The sequence below is a fragment of the Calonectris borealis genome, chromosome 3, assembly GCF_964195595.1.
Source record: "Calonectris borealis chromosome 3, bCalBor7.hap1.2, whole genome shotgun sequence".
NCBI lineage: Eukaryota > Metazoa > Chordata > Aves > Procellariiformes > Procellariidae > Calonectris > Calonectris borealis.
This window is the reverse complement of record NC_134314.1, coordinates 117,076,824-117,099,570: the sequence shown is the minus strand read 5'-3', so window position 1 is coordinate 117,099,570 and position 22,747 is coordinate 117,076,824. Positions and strand designations below refer to the sequence as shown.

Here is a 22,747-nt window from a genome sequence, read left to right as displayed (position 1 = left end):
GCAGCAGCAGCTGGCCTGGCCCATGCTGCCCGGGACAGGAGGACCCTCGGCGGACACCAAGGACGCGGGCCAGGCGTCGACAGCGAGGACGGGAAGCGGGGTGCTGGTGCCGGTGCTGGGGCAGCGCTGCTCGGCCAGAGCCTGCCTCCTCCCAGCGCTGCTGCGTGTCAGCACAGCTCCGTCCTGCTGTCTCTGGTGGCTGTTGGCTCCAACGGACCGAGATTCCGAGGCCAACGGAAAGTGGGAGGGGCCGTGGGGGGGCCCTGGCCTGGGGGTTCTCCCCAGGGTGGCCATGTCTGTCTTGCACTGGGGAGCCCAGAGTAGGACACGGCAGAGGGGAAGGACCACCTCCCTCCACCTGCGGGCAGTGCCCCTTGCCTTGGGCTTCACCGCTGGCTCCTGGCCTCCAAGTAGACCTGGTGCCACTGGTCCCCACCCTCGGGGCACGGCCGCGCAGCCAGTTCTCCGTCCACTGCACTGCTCATCAGCCCAGGTGGTGGTTGCTTGCTTCCAGTCCTCAGGCACAGCTCCCTTTTGGCGTGGCCTCGCAAGCCCATCTGCCAGCTCCCTCAGCGCTCGAGGCTGCACCCCGTGGGGGCCCGTCGGGGACTTGTCCATCTCCACATTGCTTCAGTGTTCTCTAATCTCCCCCTCTGCCACCTGATGACCTAACTGGATCCTCTTGCACCAAGAGGACCTCTTCTTTGCTCCAGCCTTTCCCCCAGGTCTCCAGGGCCTGGCATGTCTCATGGCTGCTCTTGCTAGGACCGTCGTGCCCCAGGAGGACTGGCAGAACCTAGGGCAGCCTGAAGTGCTGCCATGGCCTAGTGAAGGCCAGGAGAGATTCAAGACAGAGGAAAAGAATTCCCTAAAAATGTGACCCTGTGATGAGCTTAATCATCCCATTTCTTCGTAGGCGCTTGCTTGGGGCTGTTTTGCATCTGTGCTGAACAGAGCCTCGCTAACCCAGGGATGTGTTAGTTATCGCTGGGCAGTGCTTGCACAGCGCCAAGGGCTTTTCTGCTCCTCAGACTGTGCCACCAGCGAGCAGGCTGGGGGTGCACGAGACACTGGGAGGGGACACAGCGGGGACATCTCACCCCCACTGACCAAAGGGACACCATAGGACGCCGTGCTCAGCAAGAAAAGTGGGGTTGGAGGCTTGGCAGGGGCTGCCCTTGCTCGGGGCCTGGCTGGGCATGGGTCAGTTGGTGGTGAGCAATTGCTTTCTTCTGCATCACTTGTTTTTCTTGGGCTTTATTTTCCTCTCTCTTTCTTCTTTGTTGACTTTCTTTTTCTTACCATGTTTTTTTAAATTGTCATGAAGTCATAGACTGGTTTGTGTTGGAAGGGCCACCTTCCACTAGACCAGGTTGCTCAAAGCCCCATCCAACCTGGCCTTGAACACTTCCCGGGATGGAGCATCCACAACTTCTCTGGGTAACCTCTTCCAGCGCCTGACCACCCTCAGAGTGAAGCATTTCTTCCTTATGTCTCATGCAAATCTACCCTCTTTTGGTTTAGAGCCATTTAAAGCCAAACTATAAAACTGTCTTGACCTGAACCCACAACTTTTCTCCCTTTTACCCTTCCGATTCTGCCCTGGCATCCCACTGCGGAGGAGCGAGCGAGCGGCTGTGTGGTGCTGAGCTGCCAGCCAGGGTTAAACAGCAACAGCCTGTGAGCAAAATATAGTTACCCACCGATGGTGAGAGGGCTCCTCCTTCCTCCTCCTCCGTCACGGTGCGGGCCTCCCCTCTATCACAGCGGCACGCACGAAAGCCTCAGCAGTCCGGCTGCTGTTGGAGCCGCTTCAAAAGCTTTTTGGCTGAGCTGACGCATTTAGACCGCCCAGCGTGGAAGTGAATCCTTACCAGTGCCATGGGTTAGGGGGGTCTGGGGAAACTGCCCGACAATCAGTGTGCAAGGAGGGTGGCTGCAGGGGACAGCAGGCTGGAGGGGACGGTGGCTGCATAAGGACCTTTAGCCCTTCCCGGCCACCGGGCCCTGCCCACGTCTTCCCCTCGCTCTGACCTCATGGCGCTGCTCCTAGGAGAGAGCCAAAACTCACCAGGACGTGGTCCTGGGCAACCTGCTCGAGGTGAGCCTGCTTGAGCAGACGTTGGACCGGATGACCTCCACAGGTCCCTTCCAGCCTCCAGCCTCCTGTGGGACTCTGTGCTTGGCTTTCACTCCTAAAGCACCTCAACTCAGCCCTGATGCCCGCTGGAAAGGATGCTGGGACAAGGGACAATCCCAAACTCCTCCCCGAGGATTCACCACAAAACAAGAGCTCCCCACTCCACAATATCCTAATGCGGACCCAGTCAGAAGAGAGAAAAGATCATTTTATTGTGGTCGTCAACAGCGGGGGCCCGGGAGTCACAGCCGTTCATCTGGTGAAAAGGAATCAGCACCTGCAAGGACAGAGCCAGAAAGCTCTGAGCAATCCATCAGGGCAGGAAGAGGCAGGATTTTGTTGCCCTCTCTTTGGGGAACGCCGTTTACGAGGAAGTGTTCCTCGCCCCAAAGAGAGAGCTGTTGCTGGCATTGGCTACGGGCTGGCTCTGGCGCCTTATCCCCATGGGTCATGCCCTTGGAGACCTGGGCCTGTGCAGAGCTGCCCAGTGCCCCTGTGCCACGCAGCAGGGCTCCATGGGGAGCCCCTGGGGAGCTGCCCTGGAGTTCTTTCCAAAGCCAGCGCAGCACCGTGCCTCGCCGTCCCTTGCCAGTGAGTTGGGCTGACTTAGAGCCCTTTGAGCTGCTGGGTGCTGGGCATGTGCATTTGCTGGGTGCTGTGCGCTGGGGGTGCTGTGTGGTGGTCTCTGGGGGTGCTGCCTACTGGTCATGTGCGGGTGCTGGGTACTGCGTAGTGGTGCTGGTGTGCGCTGGAGTTGCTGGGTGCTGGGCGTGTCCTGATGCTGTCTCTTGGGCGGTGGTTGTTTAGGGTGCTGGGCTGTGCGGGTGCTGGGTGCTGGGCCTTGGGCGAGCTGGGTGCTGGGCACGTTTGGGTGCAGGATTTTGGCTTATGCCGGTGCTGGATGCTGGGCAGTGTGGGTGGTGGGTGCTGAGCCGTGGGGCTGCTGGGTGCTGGGCATGTGTGGTTCCAGGATTTTGGCTTGTGCGGGTGCTGGTTGCTGGGCAGTGTGGGTGGTGGGTGCTGGGCCGTGGGGCTGCTGAGTGCTGGGCATGTGTGGGTGCTGGCTATGTCCGAGTGTTGGTTGTTGGGCACTGGGTGTGCTGGGTGCTGGGTGCTGGAGGTGCTGGATGGTTGGCACGTCTGGGTTCTGGTGCTGGGTGCTGGGTGCTGGGCACTGGGGGTCCTAGCTGATGGGCACGTCCATATGCTGGGCATGTGTGGGTGCTGGGTACTGGGCACTGGCGGTGCTGGGCGCTGGGCGCTGGAGCTGGGTGCTGGGCATGTCTGTGTGCTGCGTGTTGGGCACTGGGTGCTGGGCAGTGGGGGTGCTGTCTGGTGGTATGTCCGGGTGCTGGGCATGTCCGGGTGCTGGATGCATGCGCTGGGGTGCTGGTGCTGGGCACTGGGGGTGCTGCCTTCTTGGCATGTCCAGGTGTTGGGAGCTGGGCAGTGGGGGAGCTGTGTGCTGGACCCTTAGGTGCTGAGGGCTGGGCATGTCCGGGTGCTGGGTATGTGCCGGTGCTGGGTGCTGGGTGCTGGGCGCTGGGGGTGCTGCGTGTTGGGTATGTCTGGCTGCTCGACATGTCCGTCTGCTGGATGCTGGCACCGGCAGGGCTTGGTGCTGGCTATGTGCAGGTGATGGGCATGTCTGGGTGTCTACTCTGTCTGTCGAGAGTTGAGAAAGATGGGCAGCAGAGCCTGGTACACACCTGGGCTTCCTGACCTTCTGCACCTTCCTGCATCTCTTCCCTGGCCCATCCCCAACAGCTTCTTCTCTCTTCCTCCTCTTCTCTTCTACGCTGCTTTCACTCTCCTCTCCGCGGGCCTCTTTTCTCTTTCGCCGCCTTCTCCTTTCCTTGGCCCGGGGGGAGCCTGCAAACCTTTCCATCCCCCAGTGGCATTAGTTAGGGAAAGCCCCCATCCACTGGAGCCAGTGCTGATGGCAGCCAAAGCCAGCTCATTTTACCTCCTGTCCTCTGCAAGGCTCGCCGGTTCTTCGGGGCGCCCCAGGGAGCCTGCCGCGCTCTCGGGGGTGCTTGGAGGCAAATCTGGAGGGGCCTACAACAGAAATGTCGGAGTTGGCAGGTGGCCAGAGACGACCTGGAGCGATAAGCGGCTCTTTGCCAAATTGCTCCCTTAGCTCTCCAGAGGAGATTCCTTTGGCTGCTTTGGCCTCCTCCACCAGACGCCCTGTCACAGTGCTTGGGGACCTGACATACCTCTCCCGTTTCAGACTCCAGCAGCCTATCTCCCCCAGCTTCTTTGAGGCCACCGAGCAGAGAGGGGGGTGCGTGCGGCGAGGCTTCTGCCCGATGCTGGGTGCCTGCTGTGCCTGCAGGGACACTTTGCTCTTCCAAACGCGGGTCTAGAAAGAAAAGGCACGTGCAGCAAAGTGACTTCTATGAAGTAAAACGCAGCTCAAGCAAAACCCACCCCGAGCCCTGCACCACTTCTGTCTGCAGCCCTCCAATGGCCTGTCTGCAGGCTTCAGCTCATCTTGCAGAGCAAAGCCATCACGCGCCAAGAGGCAGTTGGCAAACAGAGGCCATGGGACCAGCAGGGCTGGGAGGACGACACTCGATGCCCAGCCCAACCAGAAACAATGCTGAGGTTTCTGGCGTGCCAGGCCCCATCCTGTGACAACCCTCAGTCCCCGCTCTTACCTCTGGATGTCTCCGTGGGGGCTGGCGACTCCTCGGCTGCTGGGCAGGACTCGTCACTTGCCTCCTCCGCAAAGAGTTCCCTCCAGTTCTCCATGAGGAACTCCACCAGCACCTTCACCTGCACACAGGAAACCCTTGGTGTCAAGCCAGCTGCCTGAAAAGGGACCAAGCAGCCTTTCCCACTGCCCAGCCTTGCCTCTGCGCAGAAGGCTCTGGCTGTGGGGCTGCTCTGCCAGGCAGCCACCCCACCACCATTTGCTCAAGGCAGGAGGCAGCCAGGGACCTCTGAGCGGCCAAGCTCTGATGGTTGGGGAAGGCTGCAGCCGGCCGCTCAACAGAGCGTACCTTCTCCGTGACCGCCAGCATGGCCTCCAGCGCGAGCAGCTCCTCGTTGGGTGGGCTGAGCAGGTTAGGCCCCACGCAGATGGCCAGGTTGCTGCAGGTCATCCTGCTGGTGGCTGCGTCGTGGCCGATGTGCTGGAGGAGGGCCAGCAGGCGCTTCAGGAGGAGGAGGTTGGCTCCAGGCATCTTCTCGGCCACCCTGAGGGAACAGGAACACAGGGTTAAGAGAGCAGATGCTGCCCAGAGCCCTCCCCCAGGCTTGCCCGAGGCGGGTGGGAGCCAGCGGCTGCGTTGCGCAGCTTTCCAGGTGCTCTCAGGCAGCGGTCAGGGCTCTGCTCAAGAGGCTCAACAGGGCTCTGCTGCCCACACTTACGCTTTCAGCCCTTCCACCTTCTCCTCCTTGCTGCTCTTCCGCATCGCTGCCATCCAGTCCTCGTAGAGGTTGTTCACGAGGAGCTTGGAGGGGATGCTTCGGAGGAAGTCCTGCAAGGCCGAGGGCTCCAGCTGAGCCTTGCAACGCTGCAGGCCAGGCAGGAGCTCCTCCCGCTGCAGGTCAGAAGCGCCCACCTTCAAGAGGACGGCCAGCAGCAGTGGAGGCTGGCTTCCCAGCTCGACGTCTGCGCCGTGGTCCAGGGCCTCCCGCAGCTCCCGAAGCGCTGTCCCGCTGGCGGCTCTGCGGAATATCCCGTCCGTCGCTGGCCCTTGCTGCTGCAGGACAGCCAGCAGCTCCTGCAGGAGAGGCAGGAGGAGAGTGGCTTGGCTGAGGAGCTGCCTTCCGAGAGCGTTGGCCAGAGCATGGCCCCAGAGCTGGCTCCTTGCTGGGAGCCGCACCTGGGGACTTGCCGGGAGCTCCTGGGGACCCCCACCGCCGGTGCGGAGCATGTGGAGGGAGGGCTGGGGACCCCGTGTCCCGGCTGGCTTACCTGGATGGGCTGGGGCAGCGTGCCGTCCTCGCCGCAGAGGGCTGCCAGGGGCTGGCCGAAGAGCGGCCTGCTGCAGGCGGAGCCCGCCTGCCCCGGCGCCTGGGCAGCGGCCGGGCTCCGCCGCAGAGCAAAGGGCCAGGGCAGCCCCCTCCTCCTGCTGCTGCTGCTCCCTCCTGCTGCAAAGGAAAAGAGAGCAAGAGCCCCTCAATGGAGACCGCCAGGCCAGCGCTCCCGCAGCCTGCCCTGCCCTGCCCTGGCCTGCCGGCAGCGCGGTGCTGAGCGGTGCGGCAGGACGGGCAGGGAGCCGGCACCTGGAACCGCGGTTCCAGCTCAGCGGCTCCGGCTGGGAGGCTCCTGAGAGCCAGCGTGCCACCGGGACAACCCGGCCCAGCCCTCGCCCTGCCCTCCTCCAAGCTGTGGGCAGCAGCAGAGGCTGCGTGTCGCCGCAGAACCACGTCCGGCGGCCGCTGCCCCGCGGGTGGCCTTGCTCCTCCAGGTGACATCTTCCCTCGGGCTGCCCAACCTGCATGGCGACACTCAAGGGACAAGTGAGCACAGTTCAGGCGGTCGCAGGAGCTTGCCTTTCTTTCCAAAACTCACCTGGTGAGCGGCAACGTCCCCCTCCGTTGCCTGATGGGACCGTCGGAGGCCCTCGCTTGGGATCAGCCTGCAAGAACCAGGCTGCGCTTAGAGAGCAGCCCCGCAGCAGAAAGGGCCACCGGCGAGCTGCCCCCCGGCACCAGCAGCCTGAGCGCGGCAGAGCTGGGACCCTCGGCCCTGCCGGGCTCTCTGTCCTGCGTGGCAGGTTTCCTCCCAGCGTCGCCAGAGAGGACGTGCCGGCGTTGCCGGTGGCTCCCCAACCCTCTCCGCTCCCCGAGTGGCACCGCGGGACCCTCCCTCCCTCCCTCCCGCACAAGCTCACCCCACTCGCCGCACATCCCTGGCACCCCGGCACAGCCAGGGGCGCGTGGAAGGCAGCCATCCTCACCTCTGCCTGGCCCTCCATCAGCCTGTCCAGGCTCCTGGCGCTCAACGTCCTCCACTGGGCAAGAGAGAAGGAGTGGAAGAAGGGGAGCAGCCATGCCTCTGCTGCTCGGCTGGAGGAGCAGTGCTCGGGGCCAGAGCCCGGAGCAGAGAGACACTCACGGCATGGCGGCGGCTCAGCTCCTTCTGCAGGACTTTGAGCGAGGGCAGACGGGTCACCCGGGCTCTCTTGTCTCCTTCGGGTGTCCTGTGGAGCGGGAAGGGCCAGGGAGAGAGCTGGGTGAGCCCCAGGCCGCCTCTTGTCTCTTGTCAGGCAGCTCTGCCCGAGAGCTGCCCGCAGCGGCGGGGGCACCTCTCCCCAGGTGGGGAGCTGTGTTCCCCCGTCCGGCTGCGCCTGGAGCATCCCCCCGGCTTACCCCAGCAGAGTGCCCAGCCACAGCTCCTTCAGCGCCCGGGAGCTGCAGAAAGAGAGGAGGAAGAGCGTCAGGCCCCGCTGCCCCCCAGCCCGTGGGCAGAGGCGGGCGCCTGCACAGCCCTGCCCCGTGGGGAAGGAGACAGGGGCAGGACGAAGCCCCGTGGGGCAGCACTCACCCAAAAGTGGCAAGGCAGGAGCCGGTGGGCCAGCTGAAGATGAGGGAGGTGCTGTCCTCCTCGCTGCCTTCCTCCTCTTCTTCTTCCTGCCCCGGTGCCTCCTTCCCGCCGCTCAGCACCCACAGCTGGTGCAGGGCCAGGCGGAGCTGTGGGCACAGGGTGGTGCCCCGTCTGCAGAGAGGAGAGGCAGGCAGGGAGCTGGAGGTGGCCTCCTTGGGGTCCCCGCGAGCAGAGCCCTGTCCCCCACCTGCCCTCGGGACGGAGAGCGGTGCATGCAGCACCAAGGTGCGGGGGCCTGCGTCTGGTGCCAGGGTGTCCCTGCCCTGGTGCCAGGGCCGGGGCTGGGGCAAAGGCAGCTGGGCCGTGAGGCTCTTACTGCAACTTGGCGACCACCAGTTCCTCCTGGAGGAGGAGAAGGCGCCTCTCGCTCCTCTTGCGGCCCCGGCTCAGCCGCACATCCGCGCTCAGCACCGGCTCGGTGTCGGTGAGAGCCTCCCTGCAGAGCAGAGAGCGGCGGGCATGAGAAAGGCCGCTGCTGGGGGCCCGGGGGTGCCCGCGTGTCCCCAGGCCGCGGGGGGAGCCCACCTGGAGCCACAGCAGCAGCAGCTGGCCTGGCCCATGCTGCCCGGGACAGGAGGACCCTCGGCGGACACCAAGGACGCGGGCCAGGCGTCGACAGCGAGGACGGGAAGCGGGGTGCTGGTGCCGGTGCCGGGGCAGCGCTGCTTGGCCAGAGCCTGCCTCCTCCCAGCGCTGCTGCGTGCCAGCACAGCTCCGTCCTGCTGTCTCTGGTGGCTGTTGGCTCCAACGGACCGAGATTCCGAGGCCAACGGAAAGTGGGAGGGGCCGTGGGGGGGCCCTGGCCTGGGGGTTCTCTCCAGGGTGGCCACGTCTCTCTTGCACTGGGGAGCCCAGAGCAGGACACGGCAGAGGGGAAGGACCACCTCCCTCCACCTGCGGGCAGTGCCCCTTGCCTTGGGCTTCACCGCTGGCTCCTGGCCTCCAAGTAGACCTGGTGCCACTGGTCCCCACCCTCGGGGCACGGCCGCGCAGCCAGTTCTCCGTCCACTGCACTGCTCATCAGCCCAGGTGGTGGTTGCTTGCTTCCAGTCCTCAGGCACAGCTCCCTTTTGGCGTGGCCTCGCAAGCCCATCTGCCAGCTCCCTCAGCGCTCGAGGCTGCACCCCGTGGGGGCCCGTCGGGGACTTGTCCATCTCCACATTGCTTCAGTGTTCTCTAATCTGCCTCTCTGCCACCTGATGACCTAACTGGATCCTCTTGCACTAAGGGGACCTCTTCTTTGCTCCAGCCTTTCCCCCAGGTCTCCAGGGCCTGGCATGTCTCACGGCTGCTCTTGCTAGGACCGTCATGCCCCAGGAGGACTGGCAGAACCTAGAGCAGCCTGAAGTGCTGCCATGGCCTAGTGAAGGCCAGGAGAGATTCAAGACAGAGGAAAAGAATTCCCTAAAAATGTGACCCTGTGATGAGCTTAATCATCCCATTTCTTCGTAGGCGCTTGCATGGGGCTGTTTTGCATCTGTGCTGAACAGAGCCTCGCTAACCCAGGGATGTGTTAGTTATCGCTGGGCAGTGCTTGCACAGCGCCAAGGGCTTTTCTGCTCCTCAGACTGTGCCACCAGCGAGCAGGCTGGGGGTGCACGAGACACTGGGAGGGGACACAGCGGGGACACCTCACCCCCACTGACCAAAGGGACACCATAGGACACCGTGCTCAGCAAGAAAAGTGGGGGGTGGAGGCTTGGCAGGGGCTGGCCTTGCTCGGGGCCTGGCTGGGCATGGGTCAGTTGGTGGTGAGCAATTGCTTTCTTCTGCATCACTTGTTTTTCTTGAGCTTTATTTTCCTCTCCCTTTCTTCTTTGTAGTTTTTCTTACTTTTTTTTTTTAAATTATCATGAAATCATAGACTGGTTTGTGTTGGAAGGGCCACCTTCCACTAGACCAGGTTGCTCAAAGCCCCATCCAACCTGGCCTGAAACACTTCCCGGGATGGGGCATCCACAACTTCTCTGGGTAACCTCTTCCAGCGCCTGACCACCCTCAGAGTGAAGCGTTTCTTCCTTATGTCTCATGCAAATCTACCCTCTTTTGGTTTAGAGCCATTTAAAGCCAAACTATAAAACTGTCTTGACCTGAACCCACGACTTTTCTCCCTTTTACCCTTCTGATTCTGCCTTGGCATCCCACTGCGGAGGAGCGAGCGAGCGGCTGTGTGGTGCTGAGCTGCCAGCCAGGGTTAAACCACAACAGCCTGCGAGCAAAATATAGTTACCCACCGACGGTGAGAGGGCTCCTCCTTCCTCCTCCTCCGTCACGGTGCGGGCCTCCCCTCTATCACAGCGGCACGCACGAAAGCCTCAGCAGTCCGGCTGCTGTTGGAGCCGCTTCTAAAGCTTTTTGGCTGAGCTGACGCATTTAGACCGCCCAGCGTGGGAGTGAATCTCTACCAGTGCCATGGGTTAGGGGGGTCTGAGGAAACTGCCCGACAATCAGTGTGCAAGGAGGGTGGCTGCAGGGGACAGCAGGCTGGAGGGGACGGTGGCTGCATAAGGACCTTTAGCCCTTCCCGGCCACCGGGCCCTGCCCACGTCTTCCCCTCGCTCTGACCTCATGGCGCTGCTCCGAGGAGAGAGCCAAAACTCACCAGGACGTGGTCCTGGGCAACCTGCTCGAGGTGAGCCTGCCTGAGCAGACGTTGGACCGGATGACCTCCACAAGTCCCTTCCAGCCTCCAGCCTCCTGTGGGACTCTGTGCTTGCCTTTCACTCCTAAAGCACCTCAACTCAGCCCTGATGCCCGCTGGAAAGGATGCTGGGACAAGGGACAATCCCAAACTCCTCCCCGAGGATTCACCACAAAACAAGAGCTCCCCACTCCACAATATCCTAATGCGGACCCAGTCAGAAGAGAGAAAAGATCATTTTATTGTGGTCGTCAACAGCGGGGGCCCGGGAGTCACAGCCGTTCATCTGGTGAAAAGGAATCAGCACCTGCAAGGACAGAGCCAGAAAGCTCTGAGCAATCCATCAAGGCAGGAAGAGGCAGGATTTTGTTGCCCTCTCTTTGGGGAACGCCGTTTACGAGGAAGTGTTCCTTGCCCCAAAGAGAGAGCTGTTGCTGGCATTGGCTACGGGCTGGCTCTGGCGCCTTATCCCCATGGGTAATGCCCTTGGAGACCTGGGCCTGTGCAGAGCTGCCCAGTGCCCCTGTGCCACGCAGCAGGGCTCCATGGGGAGCCCCTGGGGAGCTGCCCTGGAGTTCTTTCCAAAGCCAGCGCAGCACCGTGCCTCGCCGTCCCTTGCCAGTGAGTTGGGCTGACTTAGAGCCCTTTGAGCTGCTGGGTGCTGGGCATGTGCATTTGCTGGGTGCTGTGCGCTGGGGGTGCTGTGTGGTGGTCTCTGGGGGTGCTGCCTGCTGGGCATGTGCAGGTGCTGGGTACTGCGTAGTGGTGCTGGTGTGCGCTGGAGTTGCTGGGTGCTGGGCATGTCCTGATGCTGTCTCTTGGGCGGTGGTTGTTTAGGGTGCTGGGCTGTGCGGGTGCTGGGTGCTGGGCCTTGGGCGAGCTGGGTGCTGGGCATGTTTGGGTGCAGGGTTTTGGCTTATGCGGGTGCTGGATGCTGGGCAGTGTGGGTGGTGGGTGCTGGGCCGTGGGGCTGCTGGGTGCTGGGCATGTGTGGGTGCAGGATTTTGGCTTGTGCGGGTGCTGGTTGCTGGGCAGTGTGGGTGGTGGGCGCTGGGCCCTGGGGCTGCTGGGTGCTAGGCATGTGTGGGTGCTGGCTATGTCCGAGTGTTGGTTGTTGGGCACTGGGTGTGCTGGGTGCTGGGTGCTGGAGGTGCTGGATGGTTGGCACATCTGGGTTCTGGTGCTGGGTGCTGGGTGCTGGGCACTGGGGGTCCTAGCTGATGGGCATGTCCATATGCTGGGCATGTGTGGGTGCTGGGTACTGGGCACTGGCGGTGCTGGGCGCTGGGCGCTGGAGCTGGGTGCTGGGCATGTCTGTGTGCTGCGTGTTGGGCGCTGGGTGCTGGGCAGTGGGGGTGCTGTCTGGTGGTATGTCCGGGTGCTGGGCATGTGCGGGTGCTGGATGCATGCGCTGGGGTGCTGGTGCTGGGCACTGGGGGTGCTGCCTTCTTGGCATGTCCAGGTGTTGGGAGCTGGGCAGTGGGGGAGCTGTGTGCTGGACCCTTAGGTGCTGAGGGCTGGGCATGTCCGGGTGCTGGGTATGTGCCGGTGCTGGGTGCTGGGTGCTGGGCGCTGGGGGTGCTGCATGTTGGGTATGTCTGGCTGCTCGACATGTCTGTCTGCTGGGTGCTGGCACCGGCAGGGCTTGGTGCTGGCAATGTGCAGGTGATGGGCATGTCTGGGTGTCCACTCTGTCTGTCGAGAGTTGAGAAAGATGGGCAGCAGAGCCTGGTACACACCTGGGCTTCCTGACCTTCTGCACCTTCCTGCATCTCTTCCCTGGCCCATCCCCAACAGCTTCTTCTCTCTTCCTCCTCTTCTCTTCTACGCTGCTTTCACTCTCCTCTCCGCGGGCCTCTTTTCTCTTTCGCCGCCTTCTCCTTTCCTTGGCCCGGGGGGAGCCTGCAAACCTTTCCATCCCCCAGTGGCATTAGTTAGGGAAAGCCCCCATCCACTGGAGCCGGTGCTGATGGCAGCCAAAGCCAGCTCATTTTACCTCCTGTCCTCTGCAAGGCTCGCCGGTTCTTCGGGGCGCCCCAGGGAGCCTGCCGCGCTCTCGGGGGTGCTTGGAGGCAAAGCCGGAGGGGCCTACAACAGAAATGTCGGAGTTGGCAGGTGGCCAGAGACGACCTGGAGTGGTAAGCAGCTCTTTGCCAAATTGCTCCCTTAGCTCTCCAGAGGAGATTCCTTTGGCTGCTTTGCCCTCCTCCACCAGACGCCCTGTCACAGTGCTTGGGGACCTGACATACCTCTCCCGTTTCAGACTCCAGCAGCCTATCTCCCCCAGCTTCTTTGAGGCCACCGAGCAGAGAGGGGGGTGCATGCGGCGAGGCTTCTGCCTGATGCTCGGTGCCTGCTGTGCCTGCAGGGACACTTTGCTCTTCCAAACGCGGGTCTAGAAAGAAAAGGCACGTGCAGCAAAGTGACTTCTGCGAAGTAAAAAGCAGCTCAAGCAAAACCCACCCCGAGCCCTGCACCACTTCTGTCTGCAGCCCTCTGATGGCCTGTCTGCAGGCTTCAGCTCATCTTGCAGAGCAAAGCCATCATGCGCCAAGAGGCAGTTGGCAAACAGAGGCCATGGGACCAGCAGGGCTGGGAGGACAACACTCGATGCCCAGCCCCACCAGAAACGACGCTGAGGTTTCTGGCGCGCCAGGCCCCATCCTGTGACAACCCTCAGTCCCCCCTCTTACCTCTGGATGTCCCCTCGGCTGCTGGGCAGGACTCGTCACTTGCCTCCTCCGCAAAGAGTTCCCTCCAGTTCTCCATGAGGAACTCCACCAGCACCTTCACCTGCACACAGGAAACCCTTGGTGTCAAGCCAGCTGCCTGAAAAGGGACCAAGCAGCCTTTCCCACTGCCCAGCCTTGCCTCTGCGCAGAAGGCTCTGGCTGTGGGGCTGCTCTGCCAGGCAGCCACCCCACCACCAGTTGCTCAAGGCAGGAGGCAGCCAGGGACCTCTGAGCGGCCAAGCTCTGATGGTTGGGGAAGGCTGCAGCCGGCCGCTCAACAGAGCGTACCTTCTCCGTGACCGCCAGCATGGCCTCCAGCGGGAGCAGCTCCTCGTTGGGTGGGCTGAGCAGGTTAGGCCCCACGCAGATGGCCAGGTTGCTGCAGGTCATCCTGCTGGTGGCTGCGTTGTGGCCGATGTGCTGGAGGAGGGCCAGCAGGCGCTTCAGGAGGAGGAGGTTGGCTCCAGGCATCTTCTCGGCCACCCTGAGGGAACAGGAACACAGGGTTAAGAGAGCAGATGCTGCCCAGAGCCCTCCCCCAGGCTTGCCCGAGGCGGGTGGGAGCCAGCGGCTGCGTTGCGCAGCTTTCCAGGTGCTCTCAGGCAGCGGTCAGGGCTCTGCTCAAGAGGCTCAACAGGGCTCTGCTGCCCACACTTACGCTTTCAGCTCTTCCACCTTCTCCTCCTTGCTGCTCTTCCGCATCGCTGCCATCCAGTCCTCGTAGAGGTTGTTCACGAGGAGCTTGGAGGGGATGCTTCGGAGGAAGTCCTGCAAGGCCAAGGGCTCCAGCTGAGCCTTGCAACGCTGCAGGCCAGGCAGGAGCTCCTCCCGCTGCAGGTCAGAAGCGCCCACCTTCAAGAGGACGGCCAGCAGCAGGGGAGGCTGGCTTCCCAGCTCGACGTCTGCGCCGTGGTCCAGGGCCTCCCGCAGCTCCCGAAGCGCTGTCCCGCTGGCGGCTCTGCGGAATATCCCGTCCGTCACTGGCCCTTGCTGCTGCAGAAGAGCCAGCAGCTCCTGCAGGAGAGGCAGGAGGAGAGTGGCTTGGCTGAGGAGCTGCCTTCCGAGAGCGTTGGCCAGAGCATGGCCCCAGAGCTGGCTCCTTGCTGGGAGCCGCACCTGGGGACTTGCCGGGAGCTCCTGGGGACCCCCAGCGCCGGTGCGGAGCATGTGGAGGGAGGGCTGGGGACCCCGTGTCCCGGCTGGCTTACCTGGATGGGCTGGGGCAGCGTGCCGTCCTCGCCGCAGAGGGCTGCCAGGGGCTGGCCGAAGAGCGTCCTGCTGCAGGCGGAGCCCGCCTGCCCCGGCGCCTGGGCAGCGGCCGGGCTCCGCCGCAGAGCAAAGGGCCAGGGCAGCCCCCTCCTCCTGCTGCTGCTGCTCCCTCCTGCTGCAAAGGAAAAGAGAGCAAGAGCCCCTCAATGGAGACCGCCAGGCCAGCGCTCCCGCAGCCTGCCCTGCCCTGCCCTGGCCTGCCGGCAGCGCGGTGCTGAGCGGTGCGGCAGGACGGGCAGGGAGCCGGCACCTGGAACCGCGGTTCCAGCTCAGCGGCTCCGGCTGGGAGGCTCCTGAGAGCCAGCGTGCCACCGGGACAACCCGGCCCAGCCCTCGCCCTGCCCTCCTCCAAGCTGTGGGCAGCAGCAGAGGCTGCGTGTCGCCGCAGAACCACGTCCGGCGGCCGCTGCCCCGCGGGTGGCCTTGCTCCTCCAGGTGACATCTTCCCTCGGGCTGCCCAACCTGCATGGCGACACTCAAGGGACAAGTGAGCACAGTTCAGGCGGTCGTAGGAGCTTGCCTTTCTTTCCAAAACTCACCTGGTGAGCGGCAACGTCCCCCTCCGTTGCCTGATGGGACCGTCGGAGGCCCTCGCTTGGGATCAGCCTGCAAGAACCAGGCTGTGCTTAGAGAGCAGCCCCGCAGCAGAAAGGGCCACCGGCGAGCTGCCCCCCGGCACCAGCAGCCTGAGCGCGGCAGAGCTGGGACCCTCGGCCCTGCCGGGCTCTCTGGCCTGCGTGGCAGGTTTCCTCCCAGCGTCGCCAGAGAGGACGTGCCGGCGTTGCCGGTGGCTCCCCAACCCTCTCCGCTCCCCGAGTGGCACCGCGGGACCCTCCCTCCCTCCCTCCCGCACAAGCTCACCCCACTCGCCGCACATCCCTGGCACCCCGGCACAGCCAGGGGCGTGTGGAAGGCAGCCATCCTCACCTCTGCCTGGCCCTCCATCAGCCTGTCCAGGCTCCTGGCGCTCAACGTCCTCCACTGGGCAAGAGAGAAGGAGTGGAAGAAGGGGAGCAGCCATGCCTCTGCTGCTCGGCTGGAGGAGCAGTGCTCGGGGCCAGAGCCCGGAGCAGAGAGACACTCACGGCATGGCGGTGGCTCAGCTCCTTCTGCAGGACTTTGAGCGAGGGCAGACGGGTCACCCGGGCTCTCTTGTCTCCTTCGGGTGTCCTGTGGAGCGGGAAGGGCCAGGGAGAGAGCTGGGTGAGCCCCAGGCCGCCTCTTGTCTCTTGTCAGGCAGCTCTGCCCGAGAGCTGCCCGCAGCGGCGGGGACACCTCTCCCCAGGTGGGGAGCTGTGTTCCCCCGTCCGGCTGCGCCTGGAGCATCCCCCCGGCTTACCCCAGCAGAGTGCCCAGCCACAGCTCCTTCAGCGCCCGGGAGCTGCAGAAAGGGAGGAGGAAGAGCGTCAGGCCCCGCTGCCCCCCAGCCCGTGGGCAGAGGCGGGCGCCTGCACAGCCCTGCCCCGTGGGGAAGGAGACAGGGGCAGGACGAAGCCCCGTGGGGCAGCACTCACCCAAAAGTGGCAAGGCAGGAGCCGGTGGGCCAGCTGAAGATGAGGGAGGTGCTGTCCTCCTCGCTGCCTTCCTCCTCTTCTTCTTCCTGCCCCGGTGCCTCCTTCCCGCCGCTCAGCACCCACAGCTGGTTCAGGTCCAGGCGAAGCTGTGGGCGCAGGGTGGTGCCCCGTCTGCAGAGAGGAGAGGCAGGCAGGGAGCTGGAGGTGGCCTCCTTGGGGTCCCCGCGAGCAGAGCCCTGTCCCCCACCTGCCCTCGGGACGGAGAGCGGTGCATGCAGCACCAAGGTGCGGGGGCCTGCGTCTGGTGCCAGGGTGTCCCTGCCCTGGTGCCAGGGCCGGGGCTGGGGCAAAGGCAGCTGGGCTGTGAGGCTCTTACTGCAACTTGGCGACCACCAGTTCCTCCTGGAGGAGGAGAAGGCGCCTCTCGCTCCTCTTGCGGCCCCGGCTCAGCCGCACGTCCGCGCTCAGCACCGGCTCGGTGTCGGTGAGAGCCTCCCTGCAGAGCAGAGAGCGGCGGGCATGAGAAAGGCCGCTGCTGGGGGCCCGGGGGTGCCCGCGTGTCCCCAGGCCATGGGGGGAGCCCACCTGGAGCCACAGCAGCAGCAGCTGGCCTGGCCCATGCTGCCCGGGACAGGAGGACCCTCGGCGGACACCAAGGACGCGGGCCAGGCGTCGACAGCGAGGACGGGAAGCGGGGTGCTGGTGCCGGTGCCGGGGCAGCGCTGCTCGGCCAGAGCCTGCCTCCTCCCAGCGCTGCTGCGTGCCAGCACAGCTCCGTCCTGCTGTCTCTGGTGGCTGTTGGCTCCAACGGACCGAGATTCCGAGGCCAACGGAAAGTGGGAGGGGCCGTGGGGGGGCCATGGCCTGGGGGTTCTCCCCAGGGTGGCCACGTCTCTCTTGCACTGGGGAGCCCAGAGCAGGACACGGCAGAGGGGAAGGACCACCTCCCTCCACCTGCGGGCAGTGCCCCTTGCCTTGGGCTTCACCGCTGGCTCCTGGCCTCCAAGTAGACCTGGTGCCACTGGTCCCCACCCTCGGGGCACGGCCGCGCAGCCAGTTCTCCGTCCACTGCACTGCTCATCAGCCCAGGTGGTGGTTGCTTGCTTCCAGTCCTCAGGCACAGCTCCCTTTTGGCGTGGCCTCGCAAGCCCATCTGCCAGCTCCCTCAGCGCTCGAGGCTGCACCCATGGGGGCCCGTCGGGGACTTGTCCATCTCCACATTGCTTCAGTGTTCTCTAATCTCCTTCTCTGCCACCTGATGACCTAACTGGATCCTCTTGCACCAAGAGGACCTCTTCTTTGCTCCAGCCTTTCCCCCAGGTCTCCAGGGCCTGGCATGTCTCATGGCTGCTCTTGCTAGGACCGTCGTGCCCCAGGAGGACTCGCAGAACCTAGAGCAGCCTGAAGTGCTGCCATGGCCTAGTGAAGGCCAGGAGAGATTCAAGACAGAGGAAAAGAATTCCCTAAAAATGTGACCCTATGATGAGCTTAATCATCCCATTTCTTCGTAGGCGCTTGCTTGGGGCTGTTTTGCATCTGTGCTGAACAGAGCCTCGCTAACCCAGGGATGTGTTAGTTATCGCTGGGCAGTGCTTGCACAGCGCCAAGGGCTTTTCTGCTCCTCAGACTGTGCCACCAGCGAGCAGACTGGGGGTGCACGAGACACTGGGAGGGGACACAGCGGGGACATCTCACCCCCACTGACCAAAGGGACACCATAGGGTGCCGTGCTCAGCAAGAAAAGTGGGGGGTGGAGGCTTGGCAGGGGCTGCCCTTGCTCGGGGCCTGGCTGGGCATGGGTCAGTTGGTGGTGAGCAATTGCTTTCTTCTGCATCACTTGTTTTTCTTGGGCTTTATTTTCCTCTCTCTTTCTTCTTTGTTGACTTTCTTTTTCTTACCATGTTTTTTTAAATTGTCATGAAGTCATAGACTGGTTTGTGTTGGAAGGGCCACCTTCCACTAGACCAGGTTGCTCAAAGCCCCATCCAACCTGGCCTTGAACACTTCCCGGGATGGAGCATCCACAACTTCTCTGGGTAACCTCTTCCAGCGCCTGACCACCCTCAGAGTGAAGCGTTTCTTCCTTATGTCTCATGCAAATCTACCCTCTTTTGGTTTAGAGCCATTTAAAGCCAAACTATAAAACTGTCTTGACCTGAACCCACAACTTTTCTCCCTTTTACCCTTCCGATTCTGCCCTGGCATCCCACTGCGGAGGAGCGAGCGAGCGGCTGTGTGGTGCTGAGCTGCCAGCCAGGGTTAAACAGCAACAGCCTGTGAGCAAAATATAGTTACCCACCGACGGTGAGAGGGCTCCTCCTTCCTCCTCCTCCGTCACGGTGCGGGCCTCCCCTCTATCACAGCGGCACGCACGAAAGCCTCAGCAGTCCGGCTGCTGTTGGAGCCGCTTCAAAAGCTTTTTGGCTGAGCTGACGCATTTAGACCGCCCAGCGTGGAAGTGAATCCTTACCAGTGCCATGGGTTAGGGGGTTCTGGGGAAACTGCCCGACAATCAGTGTGCAAGGAGGGTGGCTGCAGGGGACAGCAGGCTGGAGGGGACGGTGGCTGCATAAGGACCTTTAGCCCTTCCCGGCCACCGGGCCCTGCCCACGTCTTCCCCTCGCTCTGACCTCATGGCGCTGCTCCTAGGAGAGAGCCAAAACTCACCAGGACGTGGTCCTGGGCAACCTGCTCGAGGTGAGCCTGCTTGAGCAGATGTTGGACCGGATGACCTCCACAGGTCCCTTCCAGCCTCCAGCCTCCTGTGGGACTCTGTGCTTGGCTTTCACTCCTAAAGCACCTCAACTCAGCCCTGATGCCCGCTGGAAAGGATGCTGGGACAAGGGACAATCCCAAACTCCTCCCCGAGGATTCACCACAAAACAAGAGCTCCCCACTCCACAATATCCTAATGCGGACCCAGTCAGAAGAGAGAAAAGATCATTTTATTGTGGTCGTCAACAGCGGGGGCCCGGGAGTCACAGCCGTTCATCTGGTGAAAAGGAATCAGCACCTGCAAGGACAGAGTCAGAAAGCTCTGAGCAATCCATCAGGGCAGGAAGAGGCAGGATTTTGTTGCCCTCTCTTTGGGGAACGCCGTTTACAAGGAAGTGTTCCTCGCCCCAAAGAGAGAGCTGTTGCTGGCATTGGCTACGGGCTGGCTCTGGCGCCTTATCCCCATGGGTAATGCCCTTGGAGACCTGGGCCTGTGCAGAGCTGCCCAGTGCCCCTGTGCCACGCAGCAGGGCTCCATGGGGAGCCCCTGGGGAGCTGCCCTGGAGTTCTTTCCAAAGCCAGCGCAGCACCATGCCTCGCCGTCCCTTGCCAGTGAGTTGGGCTGACTTAGAGCCCTTTGAGCTGCTGGGTGCTGGGCATGTGCATTTGCTGGGTGCTGTGCGCTGGGGGTGCTGTGTGGTGGTCTCTGGGGGTGCTGCTTGCTGGGCATGTGCAGGTGCTGGGTACTGCGTAGTGGTGCTGGTGTGCGCTGGAGTTGCTGGGTGCTGGGCGTGTCCTGATGCTGGCTCTTGGGCGGTGGGTGTTTAGGGTGCTGGGCTGTGCGGGTGCTGGGTGCTGGGCCTTGGGCGAGCTGGGTGCTGGGCACGTTTGGGTGCAGGATTTTGGCTTATGCCGGTGCTGGATGCTGGGCAGTGTGGGTGGTGGGTGCTGAGCCGTGGGGCTGCTGGGTGCTGGGCATGTGTGGTTCCAGGATTTTGGCTTGTGCGGGTGCTGGTTGCTGGGCAGTGTGGGTGGTGGGTGCTGGGCCCTGGGGCTGCTGAGTGCTGGGCATGTGTGGGTGCTGGCTATGTCCGAGTGTTGGTTGTTGGGCACTGGGTGTGCTGGGTGCTGGGTGCTGGAGGTGCTGGATGGTTGGCACGTCTGGGTTCTGGTGCTGGGTGCTGGGTGCTGGGCACTGGGGGTCCTAGCTGATGGGCACGTCCATATGCTGGGCATGTGTGGGTGCTGGGTACTGGGCACTGGCGGTGCTGGGCGCTGGGCGCTGGAGCTGGGTGCTGGGCATGTCTGTGTGCTGCGTGTTGGGCACTGGGTGCTGGGCAGTGGGGGTGCTGTCTGGTGGTATGTCCGGGTGCTGGGCATGTCCGGGTGCTGGATGCATGCGCTGGGGTGCTGGTGCTGGGCACTGAGGGTGCTGCCTTGTTGGCATGTCCAGGTGTTGGGAGCTGGGTGCTGGACCCTTAGGTGCTGAGGGCTGGGCATGTCCGGGTGCTGGGTATGTGCCGGTGCTGGGTGCTGGGTGCTGGGCGCTGGGGGTGCTGCACGTTGGGTACGTCTGGCTGCTCGACATGTCCGTCTGCTGGATGCTGGCACCGGCAGGGCTTGGTGCTGGCAATGTGCAGGTGATGGGCATGTCTGGGTGTCCACTCTGTCTGTCGAGAGTTGAGAAAGATGGGCAGCAGAGCCTGGTACACACCTGGGCTTCCTGACCTTCTGCACCTTCCTGCATCTCTTCCCTGGCCCATCCCCAACAGCTTCTTCTCTCTTCCTCCTCTTCTCTTCTACGCTGCTTTCACTCTCCTCTCCGCGGGCCTCTTTTCTCTTTCGCCGCCTTCTCCTTTCCTTGGCCCGGGGGGAGCCTGCAAACCTTTCCATCCCCCAGTGGCATTAGTTAGGGAAAGCCCCCATCCACTGGAGTCAGTGCTGATGGCAGCCAAAGCCAGCTCATTTTACCTCCTGTCCTCTGCAAGGCTCGCCGGTTCTTCGGGGCGCCCCAGGGAGCCTGCCGCGCTCTCGGGGGTGCTTGGAGGCAAAGCCGGAGGGGCCTACAACAGAAATGTCGGAGTTGGCAGGTGGCCAGAGACGACCTGGAGCGGTAAGCGGCTCTTTGCCAAATTGCTCCCTTAGCTCTCCAGAGGAGATTCCTTTGGCTGCTTTGGCCTCCTCCACCAGACGCCCTGTCACAGTGCTTGGGGACCTGACATACCTCTCCCGTTTCAGACTCCAGCAGCCTATCTCCCCCAGCTTCTTTGAGGCCACCGAGCAGAGAGGGGGGTGCGTGCGGCGAGGCTCCTGCCTGATGCTGGGTGCCTGCTGCGCCTGCAGGGACACTTTGCTCTTCCAAACGCGGGTCTAGAAAGAAAAGGCACGTGCAGCAAAGTGACTTCTATGAAGTAAAACCCAGCTCAAGCAAAACCCAGCCCAAGCCCTGCACCACTTCTGTCTGCAGCCCTCTGATGGCCTGTCTGCAGGCTTCAGCTCATCTTGCAGAGCGCCAAGAGGCAGTTGGCAAACAGAGGCCATGGGACCAGCGGGGCTGGGAGGACAAAACTCGATGCCCAGCCCAACCAGAAACGATGCTGAGGTTTCTGGCGTGCCAGGCCCCATCCTGTGACAACCCTCAGTCCCCCCTCTTACCTCTGGATGTCTCCGTGGGGGCTGGCGACTCCTCGGCTGCTGGGCAGGACTCGTCACTTGCCTCCTCCGCAAAGAGTTCCCTCCAGTTCTCCATGAGGAACTCCACCAGCACCTTCACCTGCACACAGGAAACCCTTGGTGTCAAGCCAGCTGCCTGAAAAGGGACCAAGCAGCCTTTCCCACTGCCCAGCCTTGCCTCTGCGCAGAAGGCTCTGGCTGTGGGGCTGCTCTGCCAGGCAGCCACCCCACCACCATTTGCTCAAGGCAGGAGGCAGCCAGGGACCTCTGAGCGGCCAAGCTCTGATGGTTGGGGAAGGCTGCAGCCGGCCGCTCAACAGAGCCTACCTTCTCCGTGACCGCCAGCATGGCCTCCAGCGGGAGCAGCTCCTCGTTGGGTGGGCTGAGCAGGTTAGGCCCCACGCAGATGGCCAGGTTGCTGCAGGTCATCCTGCTGGTGGCTGCGTCGTGGCCGATGTGCTGGAGGAGGGCCAGCAGGCGCTTCAGGAGGAGGAGGTTGGCTCCAGGCATCTTCTCGGCCACCCTGAGGGAACAGGAACACAGGGTTAAGAGAGCAGATGCTGCCCAGAGCCCTCCCCCAGGCTTGCCCGAGGCGGGTGGGAGCCAGCGGCTGCGTTGCGCAGCTTTCCAGGTGCTCTCAGGCAGCGGTCAGGGCTCTGCTCAAGAGGCTCAACAGGGCTCTGCTGCCCACACTTACGCTTTCAGCCCTTCCACCTTCTCCTCCTTGCTGCTCTTCCGCATCGCTGCCATCCAGTCCTCGTAGAGGTTGTTCACGAGGAGCTTGGAGGGGATGCTTCGGAGGAAGTCCTGCAAGGCCGAGGGCTCCAGCTGAGCCTTGCAACGCTGCAGGCCAGGCAGGAGCTCCTCCCGCTGCAGGTCAGAAGCGCTCACCTTCAAGAGGACGGCCAGCAGCAGGGGAGGCTGGCTTCCCAGCTCGACGTCTGCGCCGTGGTCCAGGGCCTCCCGCAGCTCCCGAAGCGCTGTCCCGCTGGCGGCTCTGCGGAATATCCCGTCCGTCGCTGGCCCTTGCTGCTGCAGAACAGCCAGCAGCTCCTGCAGGAGAGGCAGGAGGAGAGTGGCTTGGCTGAGGAGCTGCCTTCCGAGAGCGTTGGCCAGAGCATGGCCCCAGAGCTGGCTCCTTGCTGGGAGCCGCACCGGGGGACTTGCTGGGAGCTCCTGGGGACCCCCACCGCCGGTGCGGAGCATGTGGAGGGAGGGCTGGGGACCCCGTGTCCCGGCTGGCTTACCTGGATGGGCTGGGGCAGCGTGCCGTCCTCGCCGCAGAGGGCTGCCAGGGGCTGGCCGAAGAGCGGCCTGCTGCAGGCGGAGCCCGCCTGCCCCGGCGCCTGGGCAGCGGCCGGGCTCCGCCGCAGAGCAAAGGGCCAGGGCAGCCCCCTCCTCCTGCTGCTGCTGCTCCCTCCTGCTGCAAAGGAAAAGAGAGCAAGAGCCCCTCAATGGAGACCGCCAGGCCAGCGCTCCCGCAGCCTGCCCTGCCCTGCC

The 22,747-nt window shown here is 63.3% G+C and overlaps 4 protein-coding genes and 1 long non-coding RNA gene across 6 annotated transcripts; all 5 read right to left on the bottom strand.

The window, feature by feature from the left end:
* Window positions 1-2,330: 2,330 nt before the first annotated feature.
* Window positions 2,331-6,597, bottom strand: LOC142081258 (T-cell activation Rho GTPase-activating protein-like). Its single transcript, XM_075147946.1, has 8 exons — window positions 6,592-6,597; window positions 5,519-5,853; window positions 5,149-5,344; window positions 4,804-4,921; window positions 4,360-4,505; window positions 4,107-4,198; window positions 3,850-4,020; window positions 2,331-2,417 (listed from the first exon to the last, which is right to left on the bottom strand). Exons 1-8 carry the CDS (start codon window positions 6,595-6,597, stop codon window positions 2,411-2,413), a joined length of 1,071 nt encoding a protein of 356 aa, XP_075004047.1. The 3' UTR covers window positions 2,331-2,410.
* LOC142081257 (uncharacterized) lies at window positions 6,476-8,796 on the bottom strand. Its single transcript, XM_075147945.1, has 7 exons — window positions 8,630-8,796; window positions 8,020-8,139; window positions 7,644-7,814; window positions 7,469-7,510; window positions 7,215-7,299; window positions 7,057-7,110; window positions 6,476-6,735 (listed from the first exon to the last, which is right to left on the bottom strand). Exons 1-7 carry the CDS (start codon window positions 8,794-8,796, stop codon window positions 6,628-6,630), a joined length of 747 nt encoding a protein of 248 aa, XP_075004046.1. The 3' UTR covers window positions 6,476-6,627.
* A 1,790-nt stretch (window positions 8,797-10,586) lies between these two features.
* On the bottom strand, window positions 10,587-22,739 carry LOC142081464 (T-cell activation Rho GTPase-activating protein-like). 2 transcript variants are annotated; one of them, XM_075148187.1, is made up of 9 exons: window positions 22,495-22,706; window positions 22,139-22,300; window positions 21,945-22,054; window positions 21,575-21,770; window positions 21,230-21,347; window positions 12,594-12,739; window positions 12,341-12,432; window positions 12,084-12,254; window positions 10,587-10,651 (listed from the first exon to the last, which is right to left on the bottom strand). In XM_075148187.1, the coding sequence occupies exons 3-9, from the start codon at window positions 21,995-21,997 to the stop codon at window positions 10,645-10,647; spliced, it is 783 nt and encodes a 260-aa protein (XP_075004288.1). In that variant the 5' UTR covers window positions 21,998-22,054; window positions 22,139-22,300; window positions 22,495-22,706; the 3' UTR covers window positions 10,587-10,644. The 2 variants fall into 2 exon arrangements, with proteins under 2 accessions (XP_075004288.1, XP_075004289.1); XM_075148188.1 differs by lacking the exons at window positions 10,587-10,651; window positions 12,084-12,254; window positions 12,341-12,432; window positions 12,594-12,739 and adding exons at window positions 18,808-18,872; window positions 20,289-20,459; window positions 20,546-20,637; window positions 20,799-20,944 and having other exon boundaries at window positions 22,495-22,739.
* Window positions 13,021-15,435, bottom strand: LOC142079924 (T-cell activation Rho GTPase-activating protein-like). The gene is made up of 6 exons (XM_075144603.1): window positions 15,431-15,435; window positions 14,885-14,951; window positions 13,929-14,090; window positions 13,735-13,844; window positions 13,365-13,560; window positions 13,021-13,137 (listed from the first exon to the last, which is right to left on the bottom strand). Exons 1-6 carry the CDS (start codon window positions 15,433-15,435, stop codon window positions 13,021-13,023), a joined length of 657 nt encoding a protein of 218 aa, XP_075000704.1.
* LOC142081463 (uncharacterized) lies at window positions 15,448-15,961 on the bottom strand. Its single transcript, XR_012673335.1, has 3 exons — window positions 15,860-15,961; window positions 15,685-15,726; window positions 15,448-15,515 (listed from the first exon to the last, which is right to left on the bottom strand). It is a non-coding gene; the product is annotated as an uncharacterized LOC142081463 (long non-coding RNA).
* Window positions 22,740-22,747: the final 8 nt, after the last annotated feature.